The 26,857-nt window shown below is 43.6% G+C and overlaps 1 protein-coding gene across 1 annotated transcript; it reads right to left on the reverse strand.

The window, feature by feature from the left end:
- Positions 1–231: 231 nt before the first annotated feature.
- On the reverse strand, positions 232–26,857 carry SYDE2 (synapse defective 1, Rho GTPase, homolog 2 (C. elegans)). The gene is made up of 8 exons (XM_009884883.1): positions 26,794–26,857; positions 25,287–26,036; positions 16,512–16,601; positions 15,114–16,213; positions 12,513–12,639; positions 6,579–6,760; positions 5,436–5,667; positions 232–734 (listed from the first exon to the last, which is right to left on the reverse strand). Exons 1-8 carry the CDS (start codon positions 26,855–26,857, stop codon positions 232–234), a joined length of 3,048 nt encoding a protein of 1,015 aa, XP_009883185.1.

The raw sequence follows: 26,857 nt of genomic DNA on the forward strand, positions 1-26,857 counted from the left end.
GAATCACCTCACAGTCTCTCTAAGGTTGTCTCCAACACCAGAATCAGGCCAACACCTTCTTCTCTAACAAAAAAGCAGAAATGTCACGGAATGGCTTAAAATTCGTTAATGCAAGGTGGGCTGTGGCCTTACCACACGGTGTTCAAGGCCACCATCACTCCTCACACAGGTGTTTGGAAGCCTGGTGAGGGGCACAGAGGCACTAGGAGGAGGCGTCATGCAGGACAGGATTTAATAACTCATATTTAGCTTGTTCTTGTTGAGTTCCCTTTCCAGGTTTCCTATCAGAGTATCAATACTTTCCTGCAGGTCTTTGAGGTTCGCCCTGTGATCCACCGCGGAGTCTATTGCTTGCATGGTCAAATAGCTCTGAAAGGTGTGCTCCACGGGGACGGGCTGCGGCCCTCTCAGCGAGGCATCCGACTCCTCAGCTTTGCTGCTGTCATCCCCGCTCTCCGTGTCTTCCGAAGGGACGTCATCGTAGTCTGCTTCACTCAGGCAGTCTTTTGGGTTTAGGAAGTAGTTCTCCCCACAACTACTCCAGTCTCCAGCGTAGCGGTTGCTGGAGGGGCTGTCTAGACCTGCTGGCCTTGGTCTGAGCACCCCAGACATCTCGGTACCGCTCAGATTCAGCATCTGAGGTCTCTGCCTCTTGGGTCTGAGGTAATTCAAGGAAGATGGGTGCTCGGGAAATGCATTCAGATGTGCTGGTTCTTTGGCAGGCGAGTGATGCACTAGAAGAGAGGAGAAGTTAAACCAGAGTGAGGGCTGAATCCGTACTGCAAAACGAAAAGTCCACGACAGATGCCCACTCTCCTCCCTCGACGTCACACGCTAACAGCATGCATGAACGCATGCAAGCTTACAGCCAACACATTCCGCTACGATGTTTTCCGCTGCTGTTTGGTATAAAATAATTAGAAAAACTACTGTAAAAGCTCAGTTTTTACAATTCATGCCAGATTCAAACTGCAATGGAGAGAAGCCTATCTAAAAGTAGAAACTCCCAGAGCACAGATTAAATTCACTGGGTGAGTTAATCACCATTCGGCTCTGGGTCAAAGAAAAGCAAACAGCTCAGCTCACACGCTTCATCCAGGCTATAAGCGTAACAGAAAGCAGGCACAGCAAAAGAGGTTAAAACACAACAAAAATACCACCACAGAGAAACACCTAGAGAAGCTCAAGACGCACCAAGAGTTGAACTCCTGTGTTTCTCTTTTGCCCTAGTGTTCTGCGCCATTAAAAGCAGCTCGTTTGCATTATGCATTATTTTTCTAAGCAGCCACAACCCCACGTCAGACGTACACTCAAACAGGTCGGACGGTCATGTTACCTGAGCTCACGATTATACAGCACAAGTTACTAACAGTCTCCTCCGCTGTTACCGGCTTCCTATGGCAAACAGCACAAATATGTTCACTGACCTGTGCCTACTGAATGTCCTAGCTGCAAAACTTCTTTTTGTTTTAAACAGACCGCTACCTCTCGTAACTGGAAGCAGAGGCTTTCTATTCCCATTCGCCGTTGAAAGCCTGGCGCACGCAAACACGTGTGGTTCAGTGTCTCACCCACTCCTCGTTAGACTCCTCACACCCCAGCGCAAAGGCTCAGTCCTGAGATGTGCTCTATGCTTCTCTTTCTGGGCCTGCATTACAGGTCTCTCCAGGGGATTTTAGTCTTACTTTACATCTTGCACAGTAACATGCAATAACCATCACTACTTCCCCCCCACACCCCTTACTATAACAAAAGCCCTTCTGTTGGACTACGCTCCATTAAGACGAAGGGCCATGGGTTAACAATAACTTGCCAGTATTACACGGTCTAACTGAACAAGGACTATTTGTTTTCGGTTGGAAAAATACGGAAATTGAAGTATTGCACAACATGTTGATTATCGAGCTGTTTCAATCTACAGGAGATTAAATGTAAGGGACCGGACTGCGATCCTTCCGTTGGGTCCAACTGCTCTGTTTACACTGTATGCCGTACACCTGCTCACCTCTCTGCCTTCGTGTTTTACCTCCCTTTGAGCACAATGCCCTGCACAGTTCTTGCAAGCCAAGGGACAGCGTTCAGCGATCCCTTCAAGGTGATGGAAAACTCTACTACTTACTCTCCTCTTGCCCCCTTTACAGCGATGCACAATCCTACGGGCAGAGATACATCCACCGCCTTTTGCTTCCCCCAGCAGCCACGCCATCAGCTATCCCCAGGGATCCATGATTACGTCCTGCGCAGTATTCACTGCCCAAACAGCTCTTGGTCTCCCTCTTCCTCCACCCACGCCTCCCGTCTCTCCTGTGCTGGCTCACTGACCTGACTGAAAGCTTCTCGACATTTTTGGTGGTCAGCAGCTTTGGGGCTGCCCAGCTGCAGCTAACAAGGGAGCAGAAATGTCCTCAATCGCCTCAAGCCCATCACGAAGCTGCACCATATGTCAAACTAACTCTCCTCTTGCTCTTATTTTCAGGCAGAGGAGGTTTCCCTGAGGCTGCAGCAAGCAGAGCCAGCAGTTTCCCAGCGGTGCTGACCCAGAGCGTGGTCAGCGTGTACTCGTTACAGCCACAGGGTCACCTGTCACAGGAGGTGACTCCAGGGCACGGCCACTATCAGGTCAGCAGAGTATGGAAAAAAACCAAAACCAAAACAAACACCAAAAAAATGTAAAAAGCGCTGCCATTTTCATCGTCCACAAGCAGCAATTCAAGCTTCCCAGATGGTGACATCCTTTGGAAAGCAACTCGCCCACTCAGCTGAAAATCCGAGCAGTGTGGCTAGCAATGTCTCCTGCAAGCAAACTATGATAAATTAGACTTCGGTGGTGGGGGAAAATTAGACAACACAACTGAGACTACACTTGTTGGGGTTTTCTTTTCCTCCAGTACATTAGCTGCCTGCACTGACTTTTTTCCCAAACTCTTTTCCCATTGCTAAGCGATAAGGCAGGTGCAGGTGCTCGCAGCAGCACACACAGCAGCAACACGCTCCAATTCACAGCCGCTCTGGCAGTAGGAAGGAGCCCAGCGATACTCCCCAGGTGGAAACTGTTGTAAGAGGAACGAAGAAGAAATAGCCCAGCCTGGCTGAAATCACTGCCTCACTCAGAATATTCTTTATACTAACCAGTATCTGATATATCACAAGAAACATTCGAGCACTTGAAAGACCTCAGTGGGCTATTCACAAACCTGGCAATTAGGCTGTGCGGGTCAAGTGAACTTATAGTCATCTCTCTTCTTTAGCATTTGCTTCACTTGTCCTGATACTTCATAGTTTTACCCCATAGAGGATTAAACCTTCCCTGAAAATTCTTTCTCTCGTAATTAAAATAAAACCCAAACAAAACAGACCCCCCCAAAAAAAACCCACCTTACAAATTTAAAATAAATCTCTAGAAAAAAACTTAACAAGTATTACTAAGTAGAGCAGAGACTGTTTAAGATGACCTGCGTTAAGAACAATACAGTGTAGACTCCTATACTACTTTGCAATCCTAAAACCCCCTTTAATTAACAAGATCATACATCTTACATCATTCGATTATGAACTACTAAGACAAAGACTACACATTCATGTGCCTATCCTGCACATTCATTTATACCTCATGTCTAGGAATAGACAAAAAAAACAGACACTTTTTTTCCGTTTTTAATCATTGTATAGAATCTGCCAGTTACAGGTCTTTGCCAACCCAAGCTTACACGTCAGGAGACCTTACTGGGCCCTCCAGAATAAAATGCTTTGAGAACCCCCTAGCTGGCAGTGGCAATTTCTCTTTAGAATGTTTGCAATGGGGAAAGGTGATGGGGGGGAGGAGAGCTTTCCCCAAACGCTTTTTAAATGAGTTGAGAAATATTTTGTATCCTGAACACAGAGCAGCAGAGTCCACCCGGCTCGCTCAAATTCAGCCACAGCATCTGTAATTCAGTATTGCCGTGTTCGTGACCCTCCAACGTTTGCCAGGTGACCCCAAGTCTCCCATAAAAAGAAGCTCTCCTCCTCATCAAGTAAAAATAAAATAAATTTAGAAACAAACCCAATCAGGAATATTATTCATTTAAATTAACTGTAATTCCATTTCATGTTCAATTGGTGCAGAAATTCAGCAGTTTCCCAAGAGCAATTACTGTGTTCTATAAGCGAAGAATTAAGAAGCTGTTTTAGATGAGCTGAATCTTCTCTTAGCCTTGAGAATTACAGGGTTTACACTGCTCAAATCTGAGAAGTGGATATTAAATTATTCGTGTTACGAACAGACCAGTTCTCCACACCGTTAGCCAGAGCACTGTGAAAAAGGAAGATACTACAGCACAGCACAACCATCTCCTGCATGGTTGGGCAGCTCTCAACAGCTGCTTGCCCAACGACTATTGGAAAACAAAACTAAACCCATCAGATCCAATGTTAAGTTGTTTCACAGTATTACCCTCAAACTCTCCCTGTTTAAATGAAAACCTGCAATACCTTCGTCTGCTCCTGACCTCGGGCAGTGCCTGCGCAGCAGCAGCACCGCTCAGGAATTCACCACGGGATGAAGCCCAGGGCTCCGGATGCCATCCTGCTATTTCCACTGGCTTATGCCTCTCTGAATACCAGGGGAAACACGAACACTCTGCGATCATTTCCCATTTGAAAGGCAGATCTTAGCAGAAACAGTTACCTGCACTTCTACTTTGGTAGTTTATTAGGAAGATTAGAATCACCTCCCTTCTTATTGGCAATTGACCCCAAATTGTGTGAAAGCACATGACCTCTTAAGTAAGTTTGGAAGTGGAAGCTAAAAGGTACTAAGGGCGTTTTGGTTTGGGTTTTGTTGCTTGCTTGGTTTGGGTTTTTTGTTGTGTTTTGTTTTAAAAACATTTCTCCTTAGGCAAAGCCCTGCAAAAACAGCTAGAAGTTGCACAGCTCTTGCTGTAAGGATGCTCCCAACTCTGCCCAATTACAAGGGCAGAATTAAAATACTGTTTCAGGTATCTCGGAGACCAAACGACTAATGAATTCCATACACAGACAATCCTGAATGGTCAAAGCAGGAGAGCAGAAAGAAAAAAAAAAGTACCAGAAACAAAACACTCCCCAACCCCCCTAATTCAGATGTGGAAACCTTACTGTCACTGCGTTTGTTTTTTCTACTGTCTTTACTCAAATAGAACACTCTTCACCACTTCTTACATTCTACTCAAACTCTCCCATCTGGTAAAAATGCAATTAAAACAACAAACTTCCCATTAAACAAAGTGACCTAATACAAAGAGTAGATAATAAAATTGTCGTGATTTCTTTAGATTAATAAGTGACACCGTAGTACCTCGTGTTTTAAGAATTCTGATGCTGCTCAGTCATCCTGTGAATTAATGTACACTGTGGCACAGTACAAACATACAGTAATGGTCTGACATTTTCCCTTGCTCAGACTCATGAAACAGTACCTGGCCACAGCTGGAGTAAATAGTGAAGAACCTCTATGTGTTTTTTGAAGTCCAGGGCACTGGCAAGCTCTTCTGAGTCTGTGAAGACTCTGTTGTTATGGTTGGTGGTCTCCTGCCTCTGGCTCAGTAACACAGGCCCAAAACACACAGCTAAATTCTGGCATGTCATCTTATTTACTTCGTGGTATGAAGCCACCAGTTTCAGGTGATCCAACAGCATCTTCAGAGTAGCCTAAAAGAACAAAATACTGCTCAGGAAACAAAACACTAGACGAAGGTGGTGTTGACATCCTAATGTTGCTGCCCAAAAGGAATAAGATCAAGGCTGATAGCTATGGTTTTTCTACCAACACCCGTCAATGGAACATCTAAGTGATGAATTAGAAAAGCTGTATTAGACTACCACAGAGCAGACTAGTTCAGACAGACTATCTGGTAAAATTCAGCTTGTTTCTTACCTGATTTCAGATTTACATGGATGAGTTTTCTCACAGTGGAAAGGGGACATCAGGGAGGGGAGAGAAGCTGCAGAAGCAGTACAGACGATCCAGGTAGATTAGAAAATAAAGAAACCCTCAATATGACCTCAGCATCAAAACAAGCTTCCAGGTAACTTCCAGGTACGGTGCAGGCCACTCGCTCACTCTCTCCCATGGCCTAATTGTGGTGTTCTACACAGGTGAATGGCGCACCCCACTACTACACTGCACAGTACGGGAAGCGAAGGCTTCATCGCACATGTTTAGGGCAGAGGAATGCATTTGCCCATGTAATTATGACATACAGATCAGAGAGCTCCACAGAAATGTTGTATAACTAAGTGACACCGTAGTACACAGAAATGGAGCAGGACACCACACGGGAATAATCTTTGATCTAACAACATAAAAGTAGTGATCACAGCTTTTCATTCAGTTTTATGGAGACAATATGAAATGCAAACCGGAATAAATCCAGCAATGCAGACCCTCCAATTAATCACAGCATAGAAGTATTTTCAAAGACGTGGAGCATCAAAAATCCAAGCAGACTGTTAAGTCAGGAAACAGGTGTAGGCATTTTGACACATTTTATATCCAGTGTGAAAATGTTCCTTTATTTTCTGAAGCACGCAATTTACTTGAACCTGCTAACACCGCTCACCTTCTCAACATCTGGCAGGCAATCCAGAAGGGCTGCTGTGTGCTCAGAGTCACTCGGGTCATTCTCGCAACCGCTTGCTGTCATTTTCAAGGGATTTTTCACCATGGCATCCAACACTGCTTCATAGAGCTGCTTGGTTATCAGGGGAGAGGGTAGCTCTCGCAGATAGTCCTTTAGGACGCCTTCACAAGAGACACAAGAACAGTGGCCTTTAACAAGCTGCAGATTCACTTTCCAGTGATTTTTGGGAGCACTAAGGCACATCAGCTTCACCTGTCCCATGAGAAAATCCTCTGTGGCAGTGACAAACCTCACACCAGGGAGCGATGGATGGGAGGATGACAGCAAAAGGGCACAGTGGACCATGGGTACGTGAGGGATCCCCACAGGCTCAGCTACGAGGCAGGAGGTATCTCTGCAACATCCCCATGAGGCCAGGGGGCACCAGCACCCTTGCCGGAGCAGGTACACCAGGCGCAGGGTGAGCATCTCTCCAGGTCCCCCTCCTGATCGGGGCGAGGGACAGGCAAGGAAAGGCCTCTTAGCAGTCCCCTCCTGTCCAAAGAAAGGAGCTCCTACAAACACCAAAGTCTTCAGCCTGATGACACCTGCTCCTTTATATGCAACCGGCAATTCATTTTTCTGTTCCGTTTATTTTCAGCTATAAAACTATAAGCAAACATCCCAGTACCAGCGGCACATTTGGTGAAGCACGCAGTGTTTTCTCACCTACCAAAGCACCAACCAAACAGATGTCCTCAAGAGGGAAAGACCAACTCCTCCGTGCCTCTGGGGACTCTGCGTCCCCCAGCACACCGCTCGCTTCTGCTGTGACAAATGTAATTCACAGCCACGGGAGACAGTGGCTGAAACAGCCACGCACTGAGCCCTCCCAGTTGCAGAGCCATACTGCACCATTTCAGGTGGTGACGTGCTGGGGATGTGCTGGAGGAGAGGCTGTTTCTAGGGGATGCAGCCACCAGGTTCATTAAACGTCTATTCCATCTATTCCTGCCACAGAGGCAAACAAACAAGAAGGAACTGAGCCTTTGCATTCTTGTAAGCTAGCTTTAAAGGCTGGCCAATACTTCAGTTTGAATGGGGTTTCAGTGACTGTAAGAATAATAATTAAAAAACCCCAAACATTAAGACTCCTAACAGCACCCCCCTGGGAAGGACACAAGCAGAATGCTACCCAGCAGCAACGCATCCAGCACAACTGACACAGAAAACAGAACAAGACGAGCCTGCCTTCCAGCAGCTTTTACTTTCCTTAAAAAATGCATTCGGTGCCACAAATATCTACCCGTTTGACCTACATCACAACTGAATTTAAATATTTTGTTAAGAAGAAATGGTGAATTAAAAAAAAAAAAAAAAGCTTTTTGAAAGCGGGTACTGTAATAAATGCAGACTGTCCTCCAAAAAGGCAAAGTTGGAAAGGTAGAAGATGTTTTTAGTCTGCACTCCTCATAGCTTTGTAAAATCCCAAATCACAGCAAATACCATCACACTGTGCTATTTAACAAAGCAACAGTTTTTATAAACTTAATCTTTATAACCTAACTGCAAACTGAACTGTATAGCAGTGGGCTTTGCTATGAGGTTGTTTCTAAAAAAATACAGGGAATGAAAGGTAACATTTTTCCCATCACAGCCATGTTTACATGCAGAAGGCAAGTAAAAGCTGGTTTCTACCTGTATAAACATTTTTTTTTAAAAAAAAAAAGTACTGCACCTAGCAGTAACGCAGCTGTTCAAGCCATGTTGTACGAGCAGCGTTAAATGAAGCAGCATCAGCCCCAGGAGCTGCCAGACCATCCCTCTGTGCAGCATCAGGCATGGGGCAGCCAGACAAAATTTCTCCCTCTGCAGAGTACCACACAGCACCTGACAGCCTGCCCTGTGCTTAAAATGGGAACCTCCCATCAGGAATATAAAAAAAGAGAACAACCACCCACATATTATCCTGAAAACATATTCCCTCTGGTGGTTTGGGGTTTTTTGTTTGTTTGTTTTAAAAAGAATATGCCACTTCTGTTACAGCTCCACTTAAGTGGCTAGATTTTTGTTTAATAACTTACTCATATTCCCTCCTCCCCACCAAATTTTATTTCTTCCCCTCATTTTAGAGGACGGAATCCATGCATGGATTAGCTAGTTAAAATATTTATGGGACAAACATGGCAGAAGCTGCTGTAGTACAACATGGTTTGGGATGTTTTCCTTTTCCCATAAGCAAAACACTAGCAAGAGATGTTGACTTTTACCGCGGTCTTTTTTTTTTTTTTTTTTTTTTTTTTTTTTGAGTGGGAGGCTGAAACCAGAATCAGCTTACAGTAGGAAACGGTGTGTCATGATCAAATGAGCTTATACTGTTGAAACACTCACAACCACCTATTAATAATCATTTAGTAGGAATTCCTGTAATAGCATCCACAGTCATAGGACCACCACCTGCCAAAGGACTTTCTCCTGCTTAGCCCTGAATAACAGGATAGTTCGGGAGCCATGAATGCCCCTTGACCTTTCTAAATCCTTTTGCTATTCACTCAGCTAAATTAGCCCTGTAAGAGGCTGCTGTTATTTTTTTCCACGAGTCTACGCTTCCCGCTGCTGCCAGCCCCCTGGCACATTCCCCTTGACACAACCACACACAACAAATTAAGACAGCGAGCAGAAATTGCCATCCACCTCATTAATTCCTCATTTTTCTGACCCACTGAACTGTTAACAGTACTGCATGCTTTATGCAGAGATATGAATTCACGTGGATGCAAACAGACATGAGGCAACAACATGACTACTGGTCAGTTCTGAAGACTGGCTGCACGCTTCAGTTTGAGCCACAAGCACACTTAATTGTGTGTACGCCTGCGCCAATCCCCAGAGCATTTCTCAGTCAAGATTTAATCATTAAACGTTCATTCTTTAGTCTTTGGAGAGCTGTCAAAAAAAAAAAAATATCTTTTTCATCTTTTGGAAAAGCAGTGCGACTCAAATTTCAAAAAGGACAGAAGGCGGCACTTCAGCCAAGATTTATGCTGAAGATTCATATTTTATGGAACACATGCTTTGGCTTATAAAACTATGAATCATGTGCATCGGCCTCAGCATTGCAAACACAGCAGTAACACATCAGGGGAAACATTCCCTCCCAACTCCGCTCCCTAAATGTATACAAGAGAGGTTTTGCAGGCTGTTTTGTTCCTTGTACTAAGCACGGTGGGTACTTCGAGTCTGTTCAGCAAAAATTGCAGATTCCCCTTTGAGTCCAGACCACGGTGTTTAAAATTAATTAGAGAGTGGGCTGCATTTTGGTCAGCAGCAGTTTTGGGTGCAGATACCCCTTCCCTCCCCACTCCCCCCAGCTGGCGCAGGACCCCTGCTCTCAGTCCTTTCAACACAACACTAACACGGGCACTAATGGCAATCACACAGCACAGCTGCAGGGGAACCTGGGGAAAGAATTCAAACTTTTTTAAAGTAATTTCTTAAAACTATTTTTTCCTTGTAAGGAAAGCAGCATGCAAGTAAACTGCTGCATTATGAAATGTTACAGGTTCTTTTGTATATGGATGAAAACTAAGTTCCTACACCCTTTCCCATGATATTCCTGAACCGTTCCTGCAAATACTGTTTTATTGTAATGATTACTTGTAGCGTGGGAGTGCAATGCCATTTTTATCATTCCAAAATTAAAAAAAAAAAAACCCCACAAAGTTTTCCATTAGCCAAAAGTTTACACTAACCAAATAGCAGTCTGCCATTTGCCTGCTTACAAGTCAGTATCAGACAGTTTCTGCTGTTTGAAAGAAAGCAGCAGAGGGTTCCCCCCCGCTTCTGAGTTATAATAGAATTGTCTAGGTTGGAAGGGGCCTTTAAGATCATAGAGTCCAACCATCAACATAACACTGCCAAAACCACCACTAAACCATGTCCCTAAGCACCACATCTACCTAGAAATGTTTCCCAATATCCATCCTAAACCACCCCAGCACAACTTGAGGCCATTTCCTCTTGTCCTATTACTTGTTACTTGGGAGAAGAGACCGACCCCCACCTTGATACAACTTCCTTTCAGGTAGATGTGGAGAGCGATAAGGTCTCCCCTCAGCCTCCTTTTCCACAGGCTAAACAACCCCAGCTCCCTCAGCCACTCTTCATAAGATTTGCTCTCCAGCTTCTTTGCTCTTCTTTGGACGTGCTCCAGCACCTCTATGTCTTTCTTGTAGTGAGATTCCCGAAACTGAACACAGTACTTGAGGTGGGGCCTCACCAGCGCTGAGTACAGTGGGACAATCACGTCCCTAGCCCTGATGGCCACTCTATTCCTGATACAGGCCAGGATGCTGTTGGCCTTCTGGGCCACCTGTGCACACTGCCGGCTCATATTCAGCTGGCTGTCGACCAACATCCCCAGGTCCTTCTCTGCTGGACAGCTTTCCAGCCACTCTTCCCCAAGCCTGTAGTGCTGCATGGGGTTATGACCTAAATGCAGGACCCGGCACTTGGCCTCGTTGAATCTTTTGGTTGATGTTGAGTTGGTTTACAAAAATCGGGAAGAAAACAGGACTTCAGTAATTTCATGGTACAAGCTGATCTTAGAAATTATCACTACTTTTTGTCATTAATTTATTTGTAAAAAGAAGAAAATTATCCAGTTTAACAGATCTTTGATACTATTTACTTTACTGTACACCTCCTCCTTATAAAGGGTGCACACCATCAGAGTGAACCCAAGTTTCTGCTGCTGGGAACCCTGGTACTGGTGAACTGAACTGGTGCACTGAACTCAACAGCGAAACCAGCCAAGGCAAGTAAGGCGAACTGACTAGCTGGACCAAAAGGTTTATTTAACCCAGTAAATTTCATCAAGTAATATCTTCTGACACCAATTTGTATAATTATAAAGTAAAATAAAAAAAATTCATTCCCAATACACTGAAATGAAATAAGCCACCAAACAGGTGCTGTCTTGTCCACCTGCATGTTGGATGTTACAGACAGGGCTTTGCCACAGAAAATTTATACCCTGACTACTGCTGTTACATTTTCCATCCCTGGATACGTAGGAAACGAATGCTCCTGCCTAATTTCCCAGAGCAATTGGTTTACTCAGTGATGCCTGAAATTAGATCAACTTCGGTTTACATAACAAGTATTAATAGTTATAAAACTGTTCCACTTTGAAGCAAACAAAAAAAACCCAAAACCCTCAACAACTTACTTTAGTTGTGCAGTGCAAGTCATGTGAAAACACTCACGTAAAGAGCTGATGCAGATGCAGAAAGGCTTCCTAAGGACTCCTGGACCTGTACTCCCACCAGTCCTTCCCACCTTTGCCAGGAGCTTGCTGCGTGACAGGGCCACTCCCGTGAGCAGGAGAAAGCTGCTATTTAATAATGTTTTAAAAGAAGCAGATGACCAAATGAAGGCACGTTCCTGTAGCTCTAACTAGACTGCACAAGATGATGGGAAATCTGTTTCCAAAAATCCTGCAATCTCCAACATAAAGGGAGGACAATGGGTTGATCCGAGATGGCCCTTGGATCACATGTTGTAGAGCAACCAGCACAGCGGATGTGTCTGATCAGAACCCAGTTTTCCCAAGATTCACTCCAACACGAACCACCAGCAAAGGTTCAACCTGTGCCGGGGACCTCGGCTCCTTTCAGACTTCCACCTCCCTCTGTCACTAGTAAAGTGGCTCCTTCTGTACCCTCCTCCCTCCAAATCACTGCCGCTTCACATTTACACATCCCCAAGGTTACTGCGCTCATTCTCACCTAACCTTCAGCAATACAAAGCAGCAGTTAACAGGCTGTTAAATGACAACAGAAAACTAGTTCAGAGCACAATTTCACCTTTTAAAAGGTACATTATGAACACGGCACAATTCTACATTAAAAGAGAAGCTAGAAATTGTATTACCTGTTATGACATTAATATCCGGGTACTGACTTTCACAGAGAGTCACAGCTTTGCTGTCCCTCTCAAACGCCTCTCGGAGCTCTTTCTTCACCGCTGCTGAGCCACATAACCGATAGAGGCCTACCACCTAGGAGCAAAAACAACAGACACACGCCAGTTATTTTCCTGCGCAGGGGACTCGGGGTTGACACTGTGATTCGTCTCATCTGGGAAACGCAATAAAAAGAACTGTTTGGAAACGTATGTTAAGGAAACTCAAACAGTGCAAGCAGTTAACATCAAATGATAATGTACGTTATCAAACATTACACAACAGACACAGTTCAGACTGTTAAGTGGTAAGTGAATAATGCTCATGTTTTTCTGTAACAGTGAACATGCTGAGCAGTATTTTATTGACAGAACATGTTTTAAATTCGAATCATTTAGTGATTCCAATTTAGTGATTCTTATGCAAACTTAGGAAACAAAATACAGCATAAGCCAGACAGTAAACAAAATTTAAATTATATTTGATACCAGTAACCAAGGTTTCAAGAGAATTATGACTACTCCATCATTACATCTATAAAATGCTGTTTTAAAGATGACAAGATGATGACTTGCACGTGTTTCAAATTGTATGAAAAGTTTTATGCAAAGCAGGGGTTATTTGTCATGCTCAAGGTGACAGGAACGAAACACACAACACTCCTGGACTGGATTACTAATTCAATCATGTGCTTTCATGTGCTTAAATTTTGCATTTTATCATTATTTACTTTTCATTTTTATCCATACCATTTATACAAAGTACTCCTATGACATTAAGGAACTACATCTTAAATATTTTAATTTTTTTTTATTTTAACAAACTTCATAGGCAGGTGTACTGAGCAGTAAATAGCTAGTCAAAAACTACACTGACTCAAAAGACACAAAAACCAAAAAAGCACCCTGACTTAGACTGTACTGACTTACACCATGCAAATCTAGGTTTGCAAACAAGAGTCTTTGTCTGGACATCTATTAATTCCTGTTTAAATAAATGGAAAGTTACTCAAAGGAATCTGTACTCCCGCTTTCCCAAGACTGAGTATGGTCTAGTATGGCCTAAGACAATTTCTTTTCACTCTAAAGTTGTCTAATGCCACATCTGAAATTCAGGTGGAGATGCCATACCATGCCAGTAGTCTGCAATCTATAGGAAAGTCAAATGTCAGACAAGCAGATGGTTAGAACAAAAAGTTAACTGTATATTTTGCATTTTTGGTTCTCCCTGTGCAAATACACAAATTAGATTTCATGCTCAAAAGCACCAGGTACATTCAGACAATTGAGATCCCAATCGCTTCATTACCAGTGTTGCCTTGATTACCCAATATCATTTGCATGACTAGGTGCTAATAAGCCCAAAATAAAATGCTGCAACCATAGGACACACACACATTGGAAAAAATAAAACTTCTCTTTTCCACTGATTTACGTAATATTAGGAGAGCATTCACAAGAAGAATCACGCGGTTGTTATCAGTAGTGACTTCCAGCAAACTAATTACACAGAAATGCCATTTCTGTCTGTGTTTTATGACCGACGTTATAAATAGCAGAGTTAATCTCTTAACACCTGGACTACATGTCAGCAATTAAAAATAGTAACAGTGGTAGGTGTGATTACTACCCAATTTCACCTGAGTAAGAACAGGTGTAAAAGAAACCGAGAGCTCACATATGCTGTGGAACAGCATGCAAGAGTCCTCCCACCCGCTTCAAATTAATTGCCAAGGGGAACATCCCACCTTAGCACTGTGCATTTTTCTTCCTAACAGACGTCTTGTCTGGCATCCGTAACTGGGAGTTTGTTTCCATACCTCATTTCTCAAACCTATTTTTGTCCATTAGGTTACATCAACCAATAAACTGTATTAGGATGACAACTGATAAACTGTATTAGGATGAAGACACTGGGCACTGCTGCTTTACAGCACTCACCTCCTGCCCTAATTTTGGAAACAACCTGAAGAAAGGCAAAGAGCAGTGGCGCTGGGAAACAATTCAGCCCCTCAGTTCCTCCTCCTCTTAATGCTGTGCACAATCAAAGTCATGGCAGAGACAAGTTTTCGGCATGTTGGCTTGAGACTGCACACAGCGAGTACAATTTTGTCACAAGATCTGTCCTCATCACTTTGTGTCACTGCACACGATGCCTCGGTTTTGGGTAGGAGGGAACATTATATGTTTATTTTTGCGGGTAGATACACTATGTCCTGACAGAGTGATCTGTGTCTCAGGAATCAGGCATTTTCATGTTCTCACCTCAGCTCTGCCTTTTAAGGGTGACTGCATGGTGGGGGCTGCAGGTTCATTTCACTGTCCCTAGTCCTAAAGCACGACTGCGAGCAAGTGTCTATCTCCTTCACAAAGGGTGAGTTGGAAGCATCAATTTCACACTGTCCTGTTATTCTTCACACATCACAATGTTCACCAAACAACAGCAAAGCAAAAAAAGTGACATGTGAAGGTGTTTTTAATTCCCCTTTCCCCCCCCACTGCTCATGCTCTGCAACAATCGCTATCCCAACACAGAAACATTAACAAAACAGATTAAAATACGCACAGTACCTGACATCCTCTCTTTTCAATCTCTACAATGCATTTCTGCATCAAAAGTGGCACCATCAAGCCGGCGTTTTCCTTCTCTACGACTTTTCGAGCATCCACCCCAAACATCACAGGCTCCCGATCTGCATCAAGCCCATCAAGAGAGTTCTCCCACTGCTCCATGAGCGACAGCTTGACGTAAATAAGCCCCCTCGGTTCCAGTTTGACAGCCAGCTGATGCGTCTTTGTCACTCGGAAAAGAGTGGGAAGAGCCACTGTGCCATGACAACACACCCGATTTTTCCGCGGGGTGGGTTCCCAGCTGAACACCACCAGCTTTAAGTGCTGAGCGTTTTCAATTTCTATGTTGAATGTGTGATCCATATCTAGAAATGTTGTCCTACATGTAAGCAGGGCTGTTCTTGCTTTGTTTACTGAGTCAACCTGTATCGCGCAGAAGACATCTTTTGAGTCTATTCTTGGCGGCTTTAAGTCCTCAGCACCATAAAAGTGAATGCTCATGAGTCCAGAGATGTACTGAGAGCACTTGGGTTGATCAGAAAAGTTGTAGTGTCTGAAAGCATCGATATCTATTTCAGTTTTACCACTGTTGCTTGGAAGGCTCTCCTTTCCTTTCCCACACTTGGTTTCATGCCCATGTTTACCTGATTTTGTTATAAGTTCGGGAGAGTCGCCATCACTGAGGTAACCACCTTTGTTGTAGGACTTGGAGCTCCTTGAGCTTTTCTTTTTGTAGGTGTGTTGCGACGACACACTGCTGTCGAGATGGTAACGACTTATCACATTCCTGCTGGCAGTGGTGGTTGAGTTTCCAGAAGATGGCAAAGACACTGTATGGCTTGTATCCCGGCAGCTGCCTTTCAGCAGGGAAGGAGGGTTATCTGAACTAGTATGGCTTGAAGTTCCCTTGACACTCAGTTTCCTGCTCAGCTCTGGCAGCTTTTTCATTTTCATGGAAAGCTTCCTCACAGTCCTGGGAGATTTAATTCTATCGGGGAAAGGCCAGTTGATTGATCCGCTTTTTTTCAGAGGACTGGGACTTGGAGGAGAAACCTCTGTTGAGGGTATATCAGCCTTGTGTGCAAGTACAACTCCAGACCCTTTGGAAGAAGAGAAAGAATAATAATTTTCAAACCGCTCAGTATCTGCAGTTCGCAGCAATGAAAAAATAGATCTTGAACTAGGGGAAAACATGTTGATTTGTCATAACTTGATAAACACAATTCATTCAGACAACCATCATTCATTCATCAGTCAGATGTTCACGAGCACTCAGAAAGCTGTGCTCTGCTGACTCGGACAGCCAACTTTGGTAGTTCATAGTCAGAAGCCAGATTTGTTCTGCTTTATGGAGATGAAAGGGCCAGAAACTACATATAAACAAACGGGCTATCTCACCCGCTGCATTCAGCTCGATCCATTTGAGCTGCATCCCCTGTACAAGCAGACATGGCTGCATTCGCAGGGCACACGTGCAACAAAACCAGTCTGAAATGGGAAAACACTGGAACATGGCAAATGCACCCTTGTCTACGAAGCAGTTAGCTACTTAGCCAACACATCAGCATTGCCCACTCCTCTTAAGTCTAGAGAACAGACACCCGTCTCTAGTGAAGAATACTGCTATGCTCCTGTGCATGTCCCTCTGCTACCCAAAAGAGCCCTAAATCCCTCCTATGCAGACGCAGGCAGTGTCTATACCTCTTCTTCCATTTCTGTCAGCTCCTCCTTTCCGCTGCAGGATGAGGATCACAACAAAGATTTATTCCTTCCAAAAGCTGCATCCTGCACTGCCTCATTCCTGCCAGCAACTTTCCATCTTTCCTGGCACAACCACCCCATGGCAGGGCTTAAAGTTATACAGTTCCCAAGTGACACTGTCATGGGAAATCACCCACCCTTCAAGGTACCAAAAAAAAAAAAAATCCACCTAAAAAAAATCATAACAGCATGCTGAAGAGGGCAAGAGAAAAAAAGACTCCTTCAATTCAGCAGTAAAAGACAACCAATTAAGGAACACGATCAGACATAAGCCAGTACTGCCCAGCCAGGAACCTGCGGTTCACCTCATGCTCCAATACTCGAGGAAATCCAAACATCAAGTTATAGCTCGAGCTTTTCTCACTTTCACCAGCATGAGGCAGTAATGACTGTAGGAAAGGCAACGAATTTACATGAGTTAATGAAGCATGCAAGAGGGGAACTGAGGCCAGAATGATAGATACCAATAAAATTACATGAGTGCTTTCACTTAAGAGTCCCTTCTCTATCCCTTGAAGGCTTTTCAATAGTGGTCCTTGCCAGCAATAACCACCCCATTCACTCATCACTTTGCAAATTTTAGCAGCGTAGCCTTGCCTCTGCAGGCTCGGGTACCACGGGGCCCCCAAGGACGTTAATCCTGTGCCATTCACCCGAGCAGCTCACAGAGACTCCAACACCTATATCCATCTGTCACCCTCCCCTTGCTAGCCAGGGAAAGGGAAAGTCTATTTACAGCATATAAAAAGAAAGAAAACAGCACCGCTTTCTCAAGATACTCAGTAAATCGTACTTTACACAGGTTGCTCTTACAGGTCTCTCAAAGGCTTACTGCTTTAATTCTAAACTAACCACTTCAAGTCCATATCACCATACAGCTAGTGATTTTTACAAGTCCCCTTTTCATACAAATAATTTTTACCATTTAACTATAACTAACTTTTTATACTTCACTTAAACAGCTAAATCAGGCAATCTGGTCTTTGACCAAAGTGATTCGTTGTGTTTTTGGTGTGTCCTCCCCCCAAAAAAACCCTAAAGACTAGTTGACTAGTTCTAGTCCCAACAATATATAGGCTTTAACAACTTTTGCAGAGAGTTGCTTAAAAGAGTATCATTATAAGAGAAAGTTTCATTTATGACAAATAATGCATAGAATCTGTTTTCCAGAGCGACAGAGGAAAATTCATTTAGCCCTGCATCCCATGGAAGTAGTCCCCTTGCAGGGGAAGGGCTATTTCTAGCACGCCTGCTGTGCTTTTCTGGCAGGCAGCTAGTTAGAAATATGGTGTTTGATAAAAGCGGACAAAGCCTTCCCTTGTACTGCAAATCACAGCGCGGTCCCACTGGTGGGCTGGTCTGGAGCGCTCTGCAGCAATCAGTGCCATGCTTCAGCCCGCTAACATTAATCTTCCCTTTCTGTCAAAAGTCTCTGGCACAGGCTTGGAAAAGCAGGCCAGCAAATTAAATTTCCCCCCCAGCTCATTAAAACTGAAGAGTCAATCTAACACTCTGACTTTTATGTGTCCAACTTCTGCTGCGTTCAGCACCAAACAGTTAAAATAAAATATGCGGCTGGAAGGAACTTAACAGTCGAGTATTATGCAGGATGGTATTCCCATCAGCATTGAGCCACATGTTGTTCCACTAAAGCCAGCAATGTGCTGAGGTATGCATGCAATTTTAAAGAGTGTACATGAGACAGCTCTGAACAAGCTGCAAAAGGAGCTGTAGCACAGTCCGGTAACACTTCTCTTCCCAGCCCACCCATCTGATACAGGTTTCTCACAAGGCTGCCAGAGGAACCGAGCTGCGCCTCGTTCCTTTTCCCAAGTTACAAGGCTTTGCCGCAAACAGGCTCCTTGCTGTCCCTGTCCCCACTCGCTCTGCCACCGCACACCCTATCCCAGCAGTTAAACTTTAAAAATACCCTTACAGAAGGATGGCAGGGAGAGAAGAAACACAAGAGGCACCTGTTGCATAAACGACTACCAAAGCGGCAAAGGTATGGTCAGCTTTATGTGATGCAGCTGACTATATATATATATATATTTGTGTATATATATATATATTTTTTTTTTTTACAGTGAAAGCAATCAATCACTGGAACAACGTCCCCAGGGACATGGTAGAGTCTCCATCACTGGAGGTTCTCAAGATGTGACTGGACAAGGTGCTAGGTAATCTCATCTAGGCACCTTTTTGCACCGAAGAATGGACCAGATAATCTTCTGAACAACCTGGGCTGTTCTATGACATACTTACACAGTATGAGTAAGAAAGAAAAATAGCTTTTCAAGGACAACGCAACCGAAGTCCAAGTGACTTGACATCTTCAGTGGCTGCATCCATCAGCTATTTGTTCAGCTTGACCAGTAAAGCCACCTTTTACTTTGCTCAGCTCACAGCTGCATGAAAGGATAAAGCCTTTTCATGACCAAAGACATACAACTGGGGAGACACGAACAGCCCGGGGGAATACAGTCCTGCACGAACACAGACCCCCCCTTCTCCCAGCCCACCTGGCCAGCTGCCCACAGGGCAATCACTACTGTTCCCTTGGTGGCCCAGGGCACCGACAGACTGTACCCCTACACAACGCTGCCCCAAGGCAAGACAGGACTCAAACTATCATCAGCACTTACAACACACCCCCTGCCAGACGTAGGCAATGATTCAGCACAGCAAGAACGTTTGTCTGACCCTGCTTAACACTGTTTACATGTGCTTGGGCACATACATCACTGCCATAACGACTGCCAGCCACGCACGCCGTTTTACAGGCGTATTTCATTACATATTTATTCTACACGTAACTTTCCTCATTGCTTAAGGTAGGGTTTCTGAGTTATTTTAAAGTTCCTCAGAAAACCTGTAACTTATTTTTGGGACGATGAATTGAGGTCAGTGAGTATGTCAGAACACTATCAGTTCCTTACTGCAGCAAGCTGCTGAAGTACCACATGGCCACTCTCATAGCTAATGGAAATGCTGAGATCGACCAAACTGGTTGACAAATTGCTGGTATGCAATTTAATTTTTCCTACTATTCTCCAGACATACTTAATAAGTACACTACATCTAACACTGAAAGAATCTCTCTAAAATAATGGGGTTAGTGTTGAAGTTCTAAGCCGTTTCATTTTAAAATGAGAAAAAAAAATACAGCTTACACTGAGGGTTTATAACTTTCAAAACCGAGGTCTCTCTCCTGCCTAGATTCTTCATGCTTTTTAATATTTTTAAATCAACCCAATGCTTTATTGAGAAAATGTGTTAAAAATGAAAAAGCGGCAAATCAAAACAGAAAAGCCCAAATATGTCAAAATTGCTCTTGCAGCAAACGGCAGGTGAGTGAAAAAGGGCTACTGTTGTTCTGCACTAGATGACACAAGAAATACTGATCTGGATCCTCAACTGACAGTAACAGCACACCTCTCCTGACACCAGAGGCTGTGAATTTACTGAGGCACAGGTCCATTACACCTTCTCATCCTCAGGTAGTTCCAGACCTGTTCTGATAGAAAACTTCAGAATAGAACTGTAAATGCCATCAAGAGAAGAATTCATACTGTATCAAACTCAAGCAATTTCAATTAAGATATGAGGAAAGCATCACCTCAATCCACACCAGCAACTGGGGGAAAAAGTCCTAAAAAAAAAACCAAAACTAAAGAGAACGTTTAAAACAGGGATAGAATGGACTTGTTTCTATGTAACATTTATATGTAACATCTTAATTATAATAAATGGAAGAATCTCCTCTTTTCACCTGTAAAAAAAAAGTCTTTTATACCCTATAAAAAATTACTATTTTGACCAATGCAGTGTCTGAGTCCCATTCCACATAATGCTTCAGAGTCAAGGAATGGAGAAATTATTAAGAGGGTAAAAAAAAATTTCTAAGAACTCTGCAACGGTAGTTTGTTTTCTTCAGACACTGTGCACACTGACATTAATTAAGCTGTGACAAACCCATCGACCCAGGGATCACTTTCACAGGAGCAAAAGATATAAAATAAATTGCTTTAAATAACCCATTAATTAAAACAGCAGGTGATTACAGAGTAGCCTCACGAGGCTCATTCACACCAAGAGGTGAAGGGGCTGACTGCTGCCTGCTCTTCATCCTAGCGGTGATCCTCAGAGCATCTTCAACAGCGGTACCTCACTAGAGAGGGAAACGTGTGTGTAACAGCACTTCAGATCTCTGACCAGACTTAGAGAGTTCAGTATCTACAAACAAGCAGGAGTTTGTTGCAGGTATTTTAAACATTAATGATTCTGCGATGCACATAAGCCACAGTTGGCTCTAATCAGACGCTGGCGTCGCACCAAGACGGAAGCGTCAGCGCTGCAGCTGATGCCAAGCTCTGCACATTTGGGCTGCTCTCACAAAGATTTCCTCCCCTCACTGTGTCTTTCGTGGCACGAAAAGCAGCTTTGCCCCTATTTCCCCAGTCAGCGGATATAAACAGTTACTTGGTATAAATCAGCAACTGAAAAAGGCAACAACTATTTTAAACAAACTGCTCCTACTCCACGGCAGCCACATCCTTTTGCCTCTTCCACCAGCAGGTCTTTACACTATCATCACCCCATGGATCAAAGACATACACGAATAAGCCTTTGACCTTCAAAGCATGTGCAAAAGCTCCCCAAAATCTCACTGACAAACAGGCTTCAGCTCCACAGGAGAAGGAAAGAGCAGAGGGACCTTTCTACCACATACCAAACCTTTTTGGTATCTCAAACATTACGCAAATACTTTGCATGACTGCTTTTCTGCCTCATGAAACCCAGGCTCCTTGCACTTGAAAAAACAGTTAAATCACAAAGCATCTTCCGTCTGGAAAAAAAAAATAAAAATTAAGCAAACAGTATTTGAAATTGTGGAAGGAAATTGGTAAATAGGATCTGCTGCCCAGTACACTCTATGTATACTGCTGGAAACTCACTTGCAACATCTGAGCGTGCAAAATCTTTGCCAGCATTGGCCCCAAAAGATGTATTTGAAAACTGGGATAGCGGTCATGGTCAAAGTGGAGAAAGGGCATTGTAGTTTCAATTATGACGCCCATCAAGCTCCAGTTGGCATCTATTGGGGTGAAGTGGGAATATGGTATCAACCTTCACTTCCTACAACATTGAAAAGAAATCTGTTTATGCTGATTCCTACCAGGATTTTCCATGCAGACAGGTAACACACGTACATTTTCAGTAGCAAAAGCACAGTCCAGATCCTGGCAAACTGCAATGCAGAAGTCCTACCAGGATGTCTCTGAGATACAGACACATGCAAGATGATTCATTCCACTGATTAGGCGGAGACTATTAGTAATCCTCAAACAGTAATCCTCCCCGAAAGCAAAAATATTACAAATTCTTCAGAAGGCACTATTCAGAGTTCTACGATGTAAATCTATTGCAGGAGCTGACATTATAAAGGGGTGTTTTTCTGCCAACATTTTGCAGGTGACACACACGTCTATAAAAACATACAGTTAGAGTTCATTCCTAAACAGTTGTAAAGAAAATTTACTTTAACATTTTATATATGCAAAAAACTATACCTGCAATATGAAAAATTCAATACATAACAAAAATATTCCTATTTTCCAATCATAACCATTTTACCTGTGCAAGGAGACATCAAATTAAAACTAGCCTCCAGGGTCCTTTCCGTTTAAATTCTTCTCCCACAGACCTAAGAGCATGACCTGGCACTATGTTTCTACATTACTAACTCAGAACCAAATTACCTTCTTACTCTTACCTTTTGTGTACTTTTCATAAACAAAACACATTATTTTCCCAAGCTCTGCTATAGGGGAGCCTTATTTTTAATCAGTTCCTTTTTAGCAGCCAGCATGGCTAGAATTATTCACTAAGGAAATTACCTGACAAATCCTATTAACATAAATGGCATTTACTGTAGAAAGTAACCAGATTAACACCAGGAACTAGCAACGTAAATTAAGACTATGGGGCAAATTAGCACCTCTACAACTATGATCCATTTAGTTGATAACATTTACAGGAAGTATCTATTTTCTGCTGTGTTTGGAAAGACTCCCAATAACCAAATTCTATCCTTTATGTTTTTTCTTAATCTTGTGTCTAATAAAGACTCTCTCACAAAAAATAACAAAAAGAAAAAAATCCATGACCATTTTCTTTCTACAAAGTTGGAAATCCAAATAAGGCAGCAATGTTTTAAGTTTTAAAAGTTAAATTGATTCCATTATCCAAAGAAGAAAACAGCAAATGACAAAATGAACAACTATATGTTTTGTTGGCTTTTACAGTGCCCCACTATTTTCTGTCTATGCTTCTCAAAATCTAGTATTTTAGACTCTAACACTAACCAATATTGACATATATAAAATCATATCAAGAAAGATAAGCAGACTTCTCCCCAAAGCAGTAATTGCACATTTATCAGGAGTTACTGCTTGATGTACACAGCTCTCCGAGAATATAGACATCGATTTCATTGCAGTTGCGTAATTCAAACAAGGTCTTAACACAAATAAAGTTAAATTGGCCATGTTGCTCTTCACGCAGTAATCTTGTACGGATGAGCTGTCATTTTAAATTTGACTGAAAATAACTGTAGACACCTTAACTGGATTAGAAAGAAGAACTAAGCCACTTCTCCATAATAAAGCCAATTACTGAGCAGCAGGGATCCACTTCATCATCAATTAATCTATTCAATGTAATCACCATTCAATACATGCAAAAGGAGAGCTGCATTTAAAGTAGCTTAATTAACTCCACGCATAACAAACCAATCAGGGGAAATCCGTAACACTTTTCTCCTGGTTTCACGAGACCCTTGAAATGCACAATTTTGCTTTCAGAAATAAATGTTTCTTCAGTGCGAAAACAATTATGACTTTCTTCTTCTTACACAAAGGGATTCATTTTTATTAAAAAACAGTCACCTATACATTGAGAGACCTACCACCTAAATGGGGGTGAAACAGTTTGCAGGACACACATGTAGCTTTCCAAAACAACTATGCTTACTGACCTCTCCGAAGCCCCTAGGGCTCCAGTGATGGGCGAAAAAAAAAACCCTACCTAAGAACATGATATTTCATCTATCTTGCAAGCAAATATAATTGGACTAACTGCTTACTGCAGCTATAAAGTGAGCTATTTCTAAATAAGCACCCAATAATTTGAACATACTTTGCAACTAAAAATACACCCATATCTACGGCATTTCCACCAAAAGAACTAAATGTGAGCTCCCACAAGAGAAGACCGACTGTTTTTCCTTCCGCTGTTTACCACAGTTGCTTTGGTGCCTTTGCAAACAAGCCCCGTTCCCAGCAGCAATCTCCGCACTGGGAATCCGGGCACAGCAGCTCCTGGCACACCGGGACACGGGACCAGAAGCCCACCAGGACGGTGAGCCTGGACGGGGGCAACCCAGAGGGGGCTCCTCTGGAGGGCAATCCCCAGACGGGTCCCCTCTGCTGAGCTGGGCAGAAACACGGGCTCTTAAATGGCAGCGCAAAGAAAGCGTGAACTTTCTCCAAAGAGGGGAACCTGGAATGTCTCCTGAACTTTACACTAAGTTTCTAGCTCTCAACAGGACACCAGAGTTAAGGTCAAGATAATGTAAGACACGTCAGAAATTAAAAATAATACTTTTTTGGAAAGGTTTGTGTTGGGGGTTTTTTCCTGCTTATTTTTGTTTGGTGTGGTTTTATTTTTGTGTGGCTTTTTTTAATAGACCGGGAAAAATCTTTAATAAGATGCTGAATTCACACACTTAATGTAATTATGGAAATGAGACTATTGGACACTCAGCCAAAGATAACAAGGAACAAAGGGACTGGCTTCTGAAAGTGAAAACCACTCCTCTCCAGTCTATTAGATTAGCCCGAGACAGTCAACAAGACAGCAATTACAGAAAGCGATGTGATGAATAGCGTTTACACGGTCTTCCAAAAAGTCTTTATTAAAAAGTCCCAGGCAGCAAGTTAAAGAAACTTCCGCAGACATTAAGTAGGTTCGAGGCTGGAATCCAAGGCCGGGGTTAGACACCAGCTAACAAAGGAAACCCGGTGTGCCCTCACGCTGCCAGGCTCCAGCAGGCTCGCTTTGCAAAACCCTGGTCTTCTGCGAGGTGGGGGCCAAAGAGCAGAGAGGACATTCACACCTGGACATGCCATGAACAAACTGGCTGAGAATCTACCGCAGAGCTCTACATTTAGTAGGTATTAGCCTCACAATTTGAATCACTTTTTATGAACGTGAGATGAGTTCCCATTGAAAATTTGTTCGATATAGACAAGAGGAGGGGAAAGAAAAAAGAGAGACACCAGAACAGTTTAATATTTCTCTAAAAGAAAACAGAAGACATCACACTTTTATGTTCCTGAACCCTCTTACCTGTTGAAGGGCACTTCAAGACAGGATTGTCCTCTGCTGCTGGCACGCCGGCTGCCTTGCAGCCAAACCTCTGCCGGTGCTGCTGCGCGTGCTCCCCAGGATGCACGGCATCGGCCTGGCTCCCTTCACTGGGCTGAGCCGTCCGACCGTCCCCCATGCTCTCCGTGGAGCGCGGGGGACCCTCGTGGGAACCTGTGGCTGTCCCTAAGTCACCCCCAAGCAAGGTTTTGTACCAAACCGCCGGGGAACCCACAGCCACAGGGCTATTCACAGCAGACAGGCGGACCCTCGGCAAGTCGGGCTCATCATCTTCAGGGATCGGGTTGTACCATATTTCTCCTTCATCGTCTGCATCGTTATCCTCACCGAAGTCCAAAGCAACGCTCCTCGGCGCAGCAGGGCTGGGGGTGCTCGGCAGGGTACCGACGGGAGCGCAGCTTCGCGCAGGGTGCTCCCGTCCCACCGCTGACGCAGAAGGAGCCCACGGCACTGCGGGTTCAGGCAGCGGGATGGGAGATTTGGGTACCGGGATAACAGCCCCATGTGTTTCCTTATAGAGGTTTTCTTCTTCCGAAGGAGGAGGAGGAGGAGGAGGAGGAAGAGGTCGGTGCGTGCTCTGCTGCAGCCAGCTGCGTTTCTTAGAAACGGTAATGCTGTTCATCTGCGGCCGCTGCTCGGGGACCTCGCTGGCCTGGGGGGGCTTGGGCTCCTTCCTGCTTCTCGAAGCTATGTAAACATTTTCTATTAAATCTGTTCTCAGAAAGAAAGGCAAAAAGAGAGGGAAAGACAATTGTTTAGAATACTGTTTTGCTTTTGACTGATGAACGCGTATGCTGTTGCATGACATTCACGTTAGACCTCATCTGAAAGGACAAAAGATAAGTCGATGCGATCATAAAATTAGATTTCAGGCTGCCAAAGTAGAATGTGCACATAATTAATAAGAGTCAGGCTTGTTTGGCTGTATTTTTAACACCATGTAATTTAGATAAATGGCAGTGAGATAGCTCTGCTGAAAGGTCATGCATACTTACATAGAAATGGCTGCTTTTTTTCTGCCAAGTTCAGGTACAATTAGTTTGAAAAGTTGCTACACAGTATTTTTCCAGTTTACTTATGCCAATGAAGAAATAGCCCCTGCTTTTGGTGTAACGTACTACTTAAATGGCTACAAAAAGCCCACATAGATTCACTTCTACACTTATATATAAATAAAGGTGAGGATATCTCTTGCACAAAAACCTCCAGAAAGGACTGTCCTGATCAGCTTTATCCTATAATTAAGACAGAAGCATCCCCTGATTTGTGGGGAATAAAACAAAACACACCGTCACGAAAGGAAGGGAGGAGGGAGAAGAAACATAGAAACATTTTAAAATATCTCATTACACAACAAAAGCTTCATGCGACACCTAATCAAATTCCACCAATGGCTCCCAAAACTTGGCACAACTTCTTTAAAGCAATGGTCAAATGTTTAACTCTGCATCAAAAACACCACTCGCACTTGAGCCCCTTGTCATCACACCTCCACGCAGCGCACTCCGCAGCAGTGCCATGTCCCCTGCCAT

The sequence above is a fragment of the Charadrius vociferus genome, unplaced genomic scaffold, assembly GCF_000708025.1.
Source record: "Charadrius vociferus isolate BGI_N301 unplaced genomic scaffold, ASM70802v2 scaffold163, whole genome shotgun sequence".
Taxonomy (NCBI): domain Eukaryota; kingdom Metazoa; phylum Chordata; class Aves; order Charadriiformes; family Charadriidae; genus Charadrius; species Charadrius vociferus.

What these genes read in the sequence shown, in the direction of transcription:
- SYDE2 (XM_009884883.1), bottom strand. Translation starts at nt 26,857, where the DNA reads ATGGCAGGGGACATGGCACTGCTGCGGAGTGCGCTGCGTGGAGGTGTG. An exon ending in GATCGAGCTGAATGCAGCGG is followed by an intron (nt 16,214 to 16,511) that starts GTGAGATAGCCC and finishes CTTCTTCCAAAG; the next exon opens with GGTCTGGAGTTGTACTTGCA. An exon ending in GGATATTAATGTCATAACAG is followed by an intron (nt 6,761 to 12,512) that starts GTAATACAATTT and finishes TCTCTTGTGAAG; the next exon opens with GCGTCCTAAAGGACTATCTG.